At 40.6% G+C, this 13,195-nt stretch overlaps 1 protein-coding gene across 6 annotated transcripts in view; it reads right to left on the reverse strand.

The window, feature by feature from the left end:
- The window catches only part of Enox2 (ecto-NOX disulfide-thiol exchanger 2), a 265,836-nt gene that overhangs the window by 51,463 nt on the left and 201,178 nt on the right, over positions 1-13,195 (reverse strand). For all 6 annotated transcript variants that reach the window (XM_040744607.1, XM_040744606.1, XM_040744605.1 and 3 more), the window contains one exon: positions 5,079-5,234. In XM_040744607.1, the coding sequence (XP_040600541.1) occupies positions 5,079-5,234 (156 nt within the window). The remainder of the gene's footprint in view (positions 1-5,078; positions 5,235-13,195) is intronic.

A 13,195-nucleotide genomic window follows, 5' to 3' on the forward strand; every position in this document is an offset into this window, starting at 1 on the left:
CCTCCCTGGGGAAAGGAGAGGATATTGGGGGGGTTGGTGGGAGAGTGTGGGAGGAGGGGAGGGAAAGGGAGAGGGAACTGGGATTGTCGTGTGAAGTAACCTTGTTTCTAATTTAAATTTAAAAATTAAAATTAAAAAAGAATGCCAGGGATGTATCTGCTTTCCTTAAGTAAATATAGAAGACCTCTTTGATAGCACTTGCTGAGATTTCAGTGTATGCGTGTGAGCAGGGAAAAGCCTGTACTGTCTTCATTTAATGGATGGCATCTCTTCTTTAATTAACAGTTCAATGTCTTTGGTGTCTAGGTCCGATTTTCTAATCCCAATGAGATATCGTGATCAGTGCACAGCAGTGAGAACCCTATAGGAGAACAAATTTAAAGTCTACCTATTCATCAGGTAATGTGCTAGGCATTATAATGCCTAAATCACCACTCTGTATGGTGACAAAGAAAAGTTCATATCAAGATGCAAAATAACTGAAAGAAAAAAGAACTAGTCTTTGGTAATGGAAAAGAGGAACTTCTAGCACTTCTAATTACATCCAAGCATCCACTCTGGGGAGTGTGCTAAGACTATCAGTATTAGAATCCGAATCCATTGGTGGTCTTTGAGAAAGGAGGCAGAGAGCAGCACAAAGGACCCAAACACTATTTGCATAACATCCTGCTTTTCTGAGGAGCATCAAGAACACTCAGTTGGTTTGTCAGAATGTATACAATGTAAAGTCTGTGAGTAGATTTTATTAGACAGCTCAAGAGCGAAGGCCTTACAGACAATCAGTAGAGGTCAGATGCATTTTTAATGTAATCCCAGCTAATTGGAAACAATCAGAGTGCTGGAAAATTGTTATTAATGCTCAATTTACTCATTTATTTTAATTCTCTTTATAGAGTCCAGCCTTCAGAGGCAAAATGGGTTCTGTCTCTTTTGATATGGTAAAACGAACAAATTTTGCCTTTTCTGGTTCCTGGGTGTTTTCACATGTGTCTGCACACAGGCACCAGATGACATTTCATCATCCACTCTGCATTCACTGTTACTTGCAATAGATTCAAAAAGCAACCTGTCCATACAGAAGGTGTTACAATGGAAGTGAAAAATCTTGAAAAAACTGACTTCCCTAGAGAGGTGGTATTGCTCTATTCACTCATTGGAGAAAACCACTAATTGAGAAACAGTAACTCTTTGATAGCTATACTGTGGAAAAAGCATGTGTGCTGTAGTCAGCTACCCTTTTGCTATAGTTCAAGTCCTAGGAATAGGAGCCAAGGGCTTGGTCTTCTCTGCTTCAGTAGGTTCTATTGAAGTTTGACATTAGGTCTTCTGTTGTGTACTCTAGATCAAAGAGGTTCAGTTATTTACCAAACTCTCATGGCTAAAAAGAGGTTGAAAACTGAGTTATGAAACAAGGCCTGGGTTATTTCTCAGACCAAATACTTAACTGTTAAGGTATTCTGCATGCTTCAGCAAATGTAAAAAGCTCTATGTATTGCAAGACAACCCTCTTTTGATATTCTAGTATATTTTGAGGAGTTTTATTTACAGAAATATTTATAGTGGTAGCTTTTCTAAATGTGGCAGTCATAGTTTTACAGTTGCATGTAGCTAGAGGTATTTAGGTTAATGTAATGCAATATCCTCAGTTTTTGGTAAAGAAACCGAGGCCCTAGGTAATGTGGTTTCGAGGTTCATGCTCCTCTATCAATGTCTACCTTTTTTTTGGATATAAGAGTCTCACCGAAACTGAGTCTCCTTGATTGGCTACACTAGTTGGCCAGCAAACCTCTGGGATCTCCTGCCTGTTTCCCAGTGCTGGAGATATATACAGGTCATACAACTAGCTTTTATGTGGTTCTGGTGATCTGAACTAATGTCCTCAGGCTTGCATGGCAAGCATGTTACCCGCAGAACCTAGCACCCCCCTTTCTTTTTTACTTTTGAAATGTTGGAGTTCCTCATCATATTGTGTTTTAATATTTATTTTTGATTTCTATCTATGGTTGGTGTGTCATTCTTATTCCTTCAAATTAGTTAAGCTTTCAAGAAGGATAAATGGGTTACTCGTATTAAATACAGCAGAGAGATAAAGTAAGGAATAAAAACCCAGTGCTTCCACTGGATTTAGTGTCTAGATTTGATTTCAGTACCTCCCATGCTAAAGTGCTCTGGAAGAGAACACATTTAGAGCTGGGTGGGAGGTAAATGAGCATGTGAGGTCAGGAAGCACTTGAACCTGACTAAAGGGTCAGCATGTTGCAGTAAAAAAGATGGACTGAAAACAGTAATGAAGCAGATTAGGGAAGGGGTTCTGAGGTCAGGAGTCAGATCAGTGGTTCTCAACCTGTAGGTAAATGGCCCCTTTAGGGGTCAAACCATCCCTTCACAGGGGTCATCTAAGATTATCAGAAAACAGATATCTACATTATGGATCACAAACTAGCAAAAATACAGTTATGAAGTAGTAACAAAAATAATTTCATGGTTTGGGGGTCACCACAACATGAGGAATTATATTAAAGGATTGCAGCATTAGAAAAGTCGAGAACCACTGAGTTAGACTAGGAATTGAGAGCCCTAGGATAATATCATAGTTCTATTTATGTGGCAAGCATTTAGAAGGAGAGTCTGGTGGGACAGAGGAGGAAATAATATTTTGATTTTCTAATAAAGCAACAAGAGTTAGAAACAGTTCAGATGGTGACTAAAGACATTGAGATTACTTCTGAGTAATAGGATCTTAGTGCTGAGAGAGTCTTTGGAGTCAGAGGCCCCTGAGTACACAAGAATATACTAGATACAGGCAGGAGTACATAGTGGGGCTTTTAATCAAGGCTTTATAATAAATTAGGTTTGGTTGACCCTAGAGACAATAAGGGGTTCAAGCCATATCAACTGCCTGCTTTCCTGTCTTACCCTTATAAAAATAAGTCCTCACTATTAAAACAAACTGTACATTTGTCACACTTTTGTCAAAGAATTAAGAGAGAGATGCCTTGGCTAGGTGTTTTTGTACACAATTAATCTGAGTAACTCCCTTTAAACAAAATCCATTTCTACAAAGCAAATAAAACACCAGCCTGATTTAAGCTTCACAGCAGTGTTATTTTGAATTTAATTCTACAGCAGATTCATTCCCAGAAGCCACTCAGTTACTGACATTAATTGCCCTGTCAGCCTTCCTTAGTACAAAGATGAAGAACTAAATGATTGGGCCATTGGGCAAACACTGCCTTCTTACTCTCTGGCCCTTCCAACTCAGAACAAAGGAATCATGGCTGCATGAAGAGAAAGATAAAAATGTGTTGGAGAAATTTACTTATTTCCTTTCCTACAGAATATGAAGTTATATTAAGCATTCAAAGACTGCTTAATAATGTGGTCTATATGTTAAAAAAGAAAAAAACCAGGACACTTGTGCTATTCTTTGGAGACTTAGAACCTGGACCATTAAGCTGAACATCTATTGCATCCACCCTGTATACTACAGGTTATGAGCCATCCTGTTAGCTTAGACTTGGCTGAAATAATGAAAGTCTAGCACAGGCTGCTCACACCATACATGAATGATTAAATCAGCAGGACTGCCTTTTCAGTTTTGACACTGGCAATGCCTACATTCAGGGGTTGTTTTTACATGATAAAGGAACTACTGGGATGTATATCTTTCTCTAATCTGAACACAGACTGCTAGAAGAAAGGGGGAAAAGGGCTATCACATGTGTCAGGACAGTGGAACTAAGAGTAAGCGATTGGGTTTAATGGCATTGCTTGTCCAGCTATGCATAAAACTAAAATCCAGGATGGCCATGTGAGTTGTCAAGAAAGGGCTACAAAAGCCTATTTTCTTCCTTATTCCCTAATTCTCTTTGGAACAAATACTCTTTTCTAAATACAGTTGTCTAAGACGCTGTCCTCCTAGGTTTCTTAGTGGTCTGAGAAGATGTACCCTTTAAACAACTCAGTTAAAGCCCAGAAGGTACTAAGATCATTTTTCACTTGCAAAAGTGGCCAAGAGGACCTGGCAAGCCAACTCTGACTGATTCTAAAACCCTCTCAGTTAAGAGCAAGTCACACTACATAGAGTCTGGGTCACTGGCAGCATCTGATTCATGAAGAAGTGATTCCCATTTATGGCAGAGGATGAAATATTTGTCTGATGACACATGGTAAAGGTTCCTATTTATCTTGATGAGGCAAGTTCATTTGATGTATGGTCTAAACATCCAGATGGAGTTTTAAACCAACAACTCTAATATGTGCGCCACAGCAGCAGCTTCCTTGACACACCAGGCAGTATCATAGGAAAAACACTAATGACGCTTGGGTCAGTGTGGGGATAGCTTCTAATCATTTAAAATGTGGATCTGGAAAAAAGTGCACTAATGCTGTTAGATTTCACCTTAAGCAGCCACCTGAATACTACAGTCATGTTAAAGTAAGTCTTCAGAGAAACCTAATCTTTACTAGCAAGCTGGATTCTCTAGACCATTTCTATATGGGTTGCATGACTGCGTGGCTACAAGTAGTCTGACTTAGTTTCAACACTCCTCTTTGCCCTTCCAAGGAACTGAATTTCACCTCCCTGTATATTGTAGTATATAAGGTGAACAGCAGTCGGTGGAATGATGTATGACTAGCTGGTAGCAACGGAGGCTTCTTAGCACTAAATACATATTCTCACAGTCAAGGGCTTCAGGTGGGCTCAGACCATGCTCAGTCTCTGCCATCACTAGTATGTGGATCAGGTATAAAAAGAAGAAAGAACTACAAGTGATAGTTTTGAGCAATTTGTGTTGGGTGCCTCCTTCTATACTAACACACTTGAATTCCCTGTCAGAAGGCATTAGGCACACTGCACCTCTTTTCCTGCAACCAGCACACATCTACTAGCTTTACATAAAACTTGACCTTTCCTAGTAAGAGAAAAACTTTCCATTTCTCTTTTCTAAGTGAAGCTTCTGTGTCTACACCCACGAAACCCTTAGGTATTCTTTTGAAAAAGAAGAAACTCCTTTTCTATGGCCTAAAGAGGCAAAACAAAACAACAGCACCAAAAAGAAAAACCAGGCTAGTACTTGGGTTGGGAGGGAAGAGAGTGCAGCTTTTGCAGTGTATGATCTCTTTTACTACAGGCATATCTGGAGGAATTGGTGGAGGCACTATTCCCAAACCAGGCATCATTGGAGTTATTGGCGGTATTCCAGTCATCATTCCAAGGGCAGGATCGAAGTCTGAAAACGGAGACAAAAAAGAAAAAGACAATAAATGATAGCAGGCAAGGTCAAATGGAGGCAGGATGTTATGTTAGAAATAGCAAATCAAAAGGTCTTTGTAAGACAAAGGCAAAACAAACAAATGCCTCTTCGTGATAACATTATCAGTCATAATTATCATATGTCTATGCACTTTTCTTTCACTATGTAGATATCGTTTTGTTTGATCCCAGTCAATGTAACTGTTTGTTACATGTCTGTTGCATACTCATTATTTTCTATAATATTGCTCTGCCTTTTCTAAGGATCACATCTCCATTCATTTCCAGTACACATTTGGCTCCATTCTGACAAGACTTCTTCTTGTCCCTTGTACTTTTCCATCTTTTTACAGTATCCTGGTAACTGCAGGGGAATCAGGAGGACTTAGGCTCTCCTTTCTGTCATTTGCTTAGTAATATGAACTTCCCTTTCGTCAGCTGCAATGTGGTTTATATCTCCTACCTTCCAGGGAGCTATGGTGAGTAAACAGAAAGAAGAATGAAATGTGCTGACCATAACACACTACACAAAGTGGTTCAACAAACAACGACTGTGTGTATCTTTGTGTTCTTTGCTCTGGCTGAATTGTCTGAAGATGTCTGAGTTCTTCCTCCCAGTGCTTCAAGGCTTATGTCTTTTTTGTGATTTTTTAATTTAAATTAGAAACAAGCTTGTTTTACATGTCAATCCCAGTTCCCTTTCCCTCCCCTCCTCCCCTGCCCCCACTGGCCCCCTTTCTGCTCCCCAGGGAGGGTGAGGTCTGCCATAGGGGATCTTCAAAGTCTGTCATATCATTTGGAGAAGGGCCTAGGCCCTTCCCTGTGTGTCTAGGCTGAGAGAATATCACTCTATATGGAATGGACTCCCAAAATCAATTTGTACACTAGGGATAAATACTGATCCACTGCCAGAGGCCCCATAGATTGCCCAGGCCTCCTAACTGACACCCGTGTTCAGGGAGTCTGGAACAGTCCTATGCTGGTTTCCCAGCCATCAGTCTGGGGTCCATGAGCTCTCCCCTGCTCAGGCCAGATGTTTCTGGGGGTTTCTCCAGCCTGGTCTTGACCCCTTTGCTCATCACTCCTCCCTCTCTGCAACTAGTTTCCAGGAGTTCTGCTCAGTGTTTAGCTGTGGGTGTCTACCTCTGCTTCCATCAGCTACCGGATGAAGGCTCTAGGATGGCATATAAGGTAGTCATCAATCTCATTATAGGGGAAGGGCATTTAAGGTAGCCTCTCCACTATTGCTTATTGGTCGTCCTTGTAGATCTCTGGACATTTCCCTAGTGCCAGATTTCTCTTTAAACCTATAATGGCTCCCTCTATTATGGTATCTCTTTTCTTGCTCTCCTCTATTCTTCCCCTGACTCAATTTTCCTGCTCCCTCATGTCCTCCTCTCCTCTCCCCTCCCCTCCCCTCCTCTTCTCCCCTTATGGCTTATGTCTTATACACTCGAAGAGCCCTTTGTAGATTATTCCAGCACATTCTTAATTCTGTGTCTAAAATCTGTCCAAACTTTTTGTCACTGAATTTTATTTTGCATTGCTTTTTGTTTCACCAAGAGGTGTGACTCTAGGAAGTATAACAGTATCTCTACTGGCTGGTTTTGTGTATCAAATTGACACAAGCTGCAAGGCATCATTTAGTGATCAATGGGGGAGTGTCATCCCTGGCCTGCTGCTCCTGGCTTCTATAAGGAAGCAGGCTGAGCAAACCATGGGAAGCAAATCAGTAAGCAGCACCTCTTCATGGCCTCTGCATCAGCTCCTGCCTCCAGGATCCTGCCCTGTTCAAGCTCCTGTCCTGACTTTCTCAAATAATGAACAGCAATGCTGAAGCGTAAGCCAAATAAATCTTTCCTCCCCGACTTTCTTTTTGGTCATGTTGTTTCATCACAGCAATATAAACCCTAAGACAGTACCCAAACAATTTTTGTGAGGTTTATATACGTATACAAATTGATTCCTTCCAAGTCAATATGATTCTGATGGCGCAATCTCATGTGATACATCGCAAAAACATACAACTTCAGGCACTAACTGGAATGATTTATTTGTCAGACCATTCTCCTGGAAAGAAGATTCTAAAAAGATTCCATAGGCATACATCCTGAAGCTTCCAGAGGTATCTAGTTGATTCCATATATGGGGTAGAAGATGGGATAAATAGAAACTGGGGCCCATAGGGGTTTAGAGTGAAATTGAGATTCTGCACTCAGGTACACTGTCTGATCAATCCCAGACATGGAATGGGGGGGGGTTACAATTTTCAAGAAAGGTGCTACTGGTGGGTAGAATAAACAGGTACTTCTCTGGATTTGGTACCTGGTTTTATGACTTCCTGGCCAGTGTTCAGAACTAGAGAGAGACTTAGAAAACAACAAGAAAGCCAGGAGTGCTCCCCAGTGAAGCACAGGCTCAGAGAAAGGGCCTCATTTGAATCTAAGAGTAGTCCTAATTACACTGTCTAAATTGAGAGAAGGGGCTTCACCAAGTTTCTTTCACTTCCTATTTCCCATACTTATATCTATATCTATATCTATATCTATCTATCTATATATATATTGTACTGCAATCAAAGAAACATTGTAAAAGGCTGTTCTGGTGAAGAAGAGGCAGTTGCAATAGTAGTAGTGACCCCTACTCCCAAAGTCTTCATCATGCTAGCCACAGAGCTCAGTGGAATAATGTTTGCAAGGATGTCTTTAGGGTGGTCCTGAGGTAGCTGGGTGGTTCTCTAAGATACCAGAGGAGGCAGAATAAATAGCAGAGGGACTCTGTGATTCCAATAGGAGCAGAACTTTAGTCCTACTATGCCAAGTATTGAAGGAACCCTGTATCTGGGCACAGGGGCAAGTGAATATTACATGGATATCCCTTATGCAAAGACAACCCAAGCAAGGCCATCTCCATCTTTTAATATCTATCTTCTTGAGGTGCTAACATCCTAGATAGGTTTAGGAAGGAGAAGTTTTTCTCATGAGCTCTTTTACTTTATAAAACACTTACATTCAACTCTCATACATTATCCCATTCAACATGCAAGCACACCTATCCATATCCTCTCTCCTGAGGATCTAATAACTTCATTCTTTTGCACAAGGTATGTGACCTTGAAGAAAGTTTCTTAATATCTCTCTGTTTACATTTCCTTTTTTTGGTAAACATGGGGGCAAAAATGAAATTCAGCTCAGACAATGAAAGAACAAATCAGGTATGAAGACCTCTGGCATGATAGTCCTCATAAGTCTTCTTTCTTCTGGGCCAGTTCAGTTGTGAAACACATAGTGACAAACCCACTAACTCAGACATTCACTGTTGCAGTCCACAAACACTTAGGCCAAGTCTTGTTTCTGTTAGCCTTTTTGCAGAAGCCAGAAAGCGTGTTTAGTTTCCCCTTTCGTCTTTGAGAACTTAAGGTCCCTGACTCTCTCTCTTGCTGTGCAGTAGGATAAGAGTACCCCGATTCAGAGCACCATTTGTGTGTTTGGAAAATTTGATTCCTTGTGCAGAAGATTTTGGAGAAATTGTTACCTATTTATAAACTGTTAATTTTCTTCAGGAAAAGATAGGCTTAGACTGCATGACACCTAAACAATTCCATCTATTTCCCCCTGCTATCGAAGTGTTTGTCTTCCTTTTATTGTTTTGCCTGCCTCCTCATTGTTATTCATATAGCTCTGTCACTCACAACTCTACCTTACCACAGATTACAGAAACATCACTTCATTAAACAAGTTCTGCTGCTTCCACCGAGAAGGAAATGCCTGTCTTCATGTACTGTCTACTAATAGAAGGAGACAAACAAATATATAGATAATATAACTCCTGACTGATGTAGTCACCACTCTGCAGTTTGGTAGGATTACATTAATATTTTATACATTCATTTAAAAGCAAATGTACTCATGACATATGGTTAGAGATACAATAGTTCAACATGTCAAGAGTTCCACAGGCTAAACTGCCCAAGAGGGCTTGCAAGAGGACAGTTGTTTATGACATTTCAAAGGTGCTCATCACTTTAATTATTCTTTTGTTTATATTTAACCATTAAACACAAAATACACCTAGATTTTAATGCCACTAAGCAAAGCAATCTGGGCCTTTACAGAATCTGAAAAATCAAAGAGAAATTTAAAACATACTGGGCGTAGAGTAGCAACGAAATTCCTTCCCCTTTCCTGACTCCTAGCCTGGACTGAGGAATACTGCAACATATGTATTATTGCCACCAGTTATTCAGAATTTCAATACCTGAAAGAGATTTGAAATCATACACAAAGGCTGTCAAAAGGTCACGGTATTCCTCCAAAGTTCGTTTAACACAAATTTCTCTGTTTGACTTTGCTTTTGTTATTTCCTCTTTTGCCACCTATTTCTTATAGCCTTCTTGACTCTTGGCACAGTCACTGCTGGGTAGAATGTTGGTTTGTATACCTCCTTTTGAGTCATGTAACTTTCAAAGTCCCTCCCTATTAGAAAATCTGCCAATTCTGAGTTAGCTGGGCAAACTTTCTTCTCAGAGTAGTAATTTTTCAGTGTAGACTTAAGCTTTCCGGCTACTTAGCAACGTTTATTTCCCCAAAATGGTAATATTATGTGATGCTTTATACATCAGCTGGCTGGGGTTCTTTGCTCTACTAGGATACAAATTGTGGGTAAGTGAGGAGAAAATTTTCTGTCTGGCAGTTCTGAGCCCTTGAGTACCCAAAGCCTAGGGGCTGGAGTGGAAAGCCCAGTTCTAGAGATATAATCCCTGAGTGTTAGGACCCATTGACACAGGCTTTAGAAACTATACACTTAAGACTCTAGCCATAATTTGGAGATTTACTGCTCTGGGCTTTAACCACCAGTGCCTCTAACACATGGCAGCTATTGTAATCTTTGGTTAACAGCAGCACTGGGTGGGGGGTGACAGGAGATATCAGAAGCAGACAGTACCTTCTAGTTTTAAAGCTCTCACACATCTCAGGTACTCAGACCCACAGATTTCTAATGACAACTGTTATAACTCTCTGGTCAAGAGAGTTGGGATCTTCAGGCTTTGATAGTGGCATGTACAAACCTTTAGGTCTAGGGTATCCAAGGCCCTTAGCCCATTAACACTGGTAGCTCCCTGGCACTCTTCTAATGATCAGAGCCCTTAGGTTCTCATCTTCGGCTTTCCTTTGATGTCTCTGTGCAACTCTTCAGTTGCTCTCTCATTGCTGTTGCTGGTGTTGTTGCTGCTGTCCTATTCTCTTCTCTGTGTTACCAGCAGTTCACTCTTACTATTGACCAAGATTATTGGGTCAAGAAAACCCCACTCAAGGGAAACCTTTATTGGGATGAATGCTACAACACCAGGGAACAAATAGGAGGATGCCTCCAGGTTAATATAAAAGTAATTCAAACAATCCATTTATATAAGTGGAAAAAAGATGTGTCATGGAAGTTTGCACCAAACAAGATACATTTTAATGGAAATGAAGGGCTGTGCTTGGGCCAATAGTGGCACTAGCAATTAGGCAAATGTGGAACCATGGTTATCCTAATCACAGAAGTCCCTCATTCAAATTAATGAATGTGTTTATACCACTCATAGGCTTTCTGCTGGGCATCTATGGAAAGTGTGCCTCTTCATTCATGGGTGGAAAACAGTCTATTGGTTTTTCCAGACAGGGCTTCTCTGTATTGTTTTGGAGGCTGTCCTGGAACTCTGTAGACCAGGCTGGCCTCGAACTCACAGAGATCCACCTGCCTCTGCCTCCCAAGTGCTGGGATTAAAGGCATGTGTCACCAACACCTGGCCTCTAGGCACCATGTTAAGCATTTTATATAATCTCACTCCAAAGAGACAAGGAGAGTATCCAGTCTGGTTGTTGTGGGGGTGTGATAGGTTAATAGAGGCATTTGTTTTTAAAGGACAAAATTAGAAAGGCATCAAACAGTTGAATTAGATTGACACTGAATTTTTCTCAGATTATAGTAATCATATTTGAGAGCCTACAAGGCAACTATTGTCACTGCACTGTTGCTCTGTTGAAGAACCTATTGGTATAAAGGAGGGTTACTGACACTCTTAGGACTAGGCCTGTTTATAAAACCCTGGAAATCTTAGAAGTTTCCCATCTTATGGCTTAATAGTTGATATTTTCTGATTCTAGTCCTGACTCCCTTCTCTCTATACAAATCCTTTGGAAGATATCACAGGCAGCCAATAGGAAGAAAGAATTAAATTTCTAAGGGCAGCCTAGCTAGCTAGCAAGATGGTCCTGACCATCTTAGACCTCTTAGAAGCACACATTCCTAAAGTTTTGCTTAATGCATACAAAATTCCACCAGCACCTGCCATGCCTTGTAGATCACTGGACATCTATTTCAGCCAATGAGGTAGGATAAGGCCTGGCTCATGTACAACCGAAAATAAGCTAGCAGACTGGCTTGGGTTTCTTTTGTAAAAAAACAAAACAAAACAAAAACAACAAAACCTGTGTGTGTGTGTATTTGCACACACGTGTGCAGACATACCAGGGTGCATGTGGTAAAATCAAAGTACAACTTTGTGGAGACAAGTCTCTCCTTCCACATATACATAGGTTCTAGATATTGAACTCAGGTTATTAGGATTATATGGCAAGTGCCTTTACTCACTGTCTTAGGGTTTCTATTGCTGTAAAGAGATACCATGACCATGACAACTCCTATAAAGGAAAATATTTAATTGGGATTGGCTTATAGTTTCAGAGGTTTAGTGCGTTATTATCATGACACGATGCATGGCAGCATGCAGGCAGACATGGTGCTGGAGAAGGAGCTGAGAGTTCTACATCTTGATCCACAGGCAGCAGGAGAGTGTACTGGGCGTAGCTCGAGCATATATGAGACCCCAAAGCCTGCCCCGACAGTGATGCACTTCCTCCAACAAGGCCATGCCTACTTCAATAAGGGCACACCTCACAAAAGTGCCACTTACTATGGGCCAATCATTCAAATACATGAGTCTATGGTGGCCATACTTATCCAAATCACCACACTCACTGAACATCCTTTCCACTCCTACATCTTATTTTTGGTCCCACACATCCTGTTGTGGAACTTCATTCTTGTAGTTCAAGCTATCTTCCCTCTAGTCCTTCCAATTCATTTACACTGAGTGCTTTCCTTTCTAGAAAATTTGATAGTTTACAAATTATGCTTTCAACTCTCAATCAGGGATTTTGTGCACACCTTTTGAGAATTAATGAGAACATTTTCTACTTTATCCACAGTATGTGCGCGTGAGTGCGTGAGCGTGCACACACACACACACACACGCACACTCACGCACACACACGATTGCTAAACTCTGAATTTACCAAGAAAAGACATGTAGGAAAAAACAGAAAACCTAAGCAATGTGTGATTAATGTAGTTCATAAGGGATAGAACATTTCAAAACCCCAAATTAAGAAATCAATACTCTCAGAATAAAGAACATTCTTTTCAGTCAATCGAATTCAGCTTCACAGAACTCATTATATTTTTCATTTTTATATTTTGTAGCAGACTAGTGAAAGTAATATTCACTAGTCTGGGGCTATACACCAGTTCTCTGAGACCACTCAAGCATTTCATTTATTATGAACACCTACATATGAAACTCTCTGTGAAAGAAGTCTTTTAAAAATAGAATATCACAAACCCACAAAATTGAGGATCATGAAATCTTTCTCTTTGGGCAGGGGAAATGGTTCAGTGAGTAAAGTACTTCTTTGAGGGCCTGAGTTTGGGCCTCCAGTATCCACATAAAAGCTGAGCATGATATGGTGATATAGTAACCCCAGTGTGGAGTAAAATGAGGCAGACACAGTAGATTCCAGCGGCTTGTTGGCAAGCCAGCCTAGACAAAATGGCCAATTCCAGGCTCAACTGGAGACCTTGTCTCAAGGGAATAAGGCACAAAGCAATAGATCA

This window comes from Mesocricetus auratus, unplaced genomic scaffold, assembly GCF_017639785.1.
Source record: "Mesocricetus auratus isolate SY011 unplaced genomic scaffold, BCM_Maur_2.0 Super-Scaffold_100003, whole genome shotgun sequence".
In the NCBI taxonomy this organism is placed as follows: Eukaryota; Metazoa; Chordata; class Mammalia; order Rodentia; family Cricetidae; genus Mesocricetus; species Mesocricetus auratus.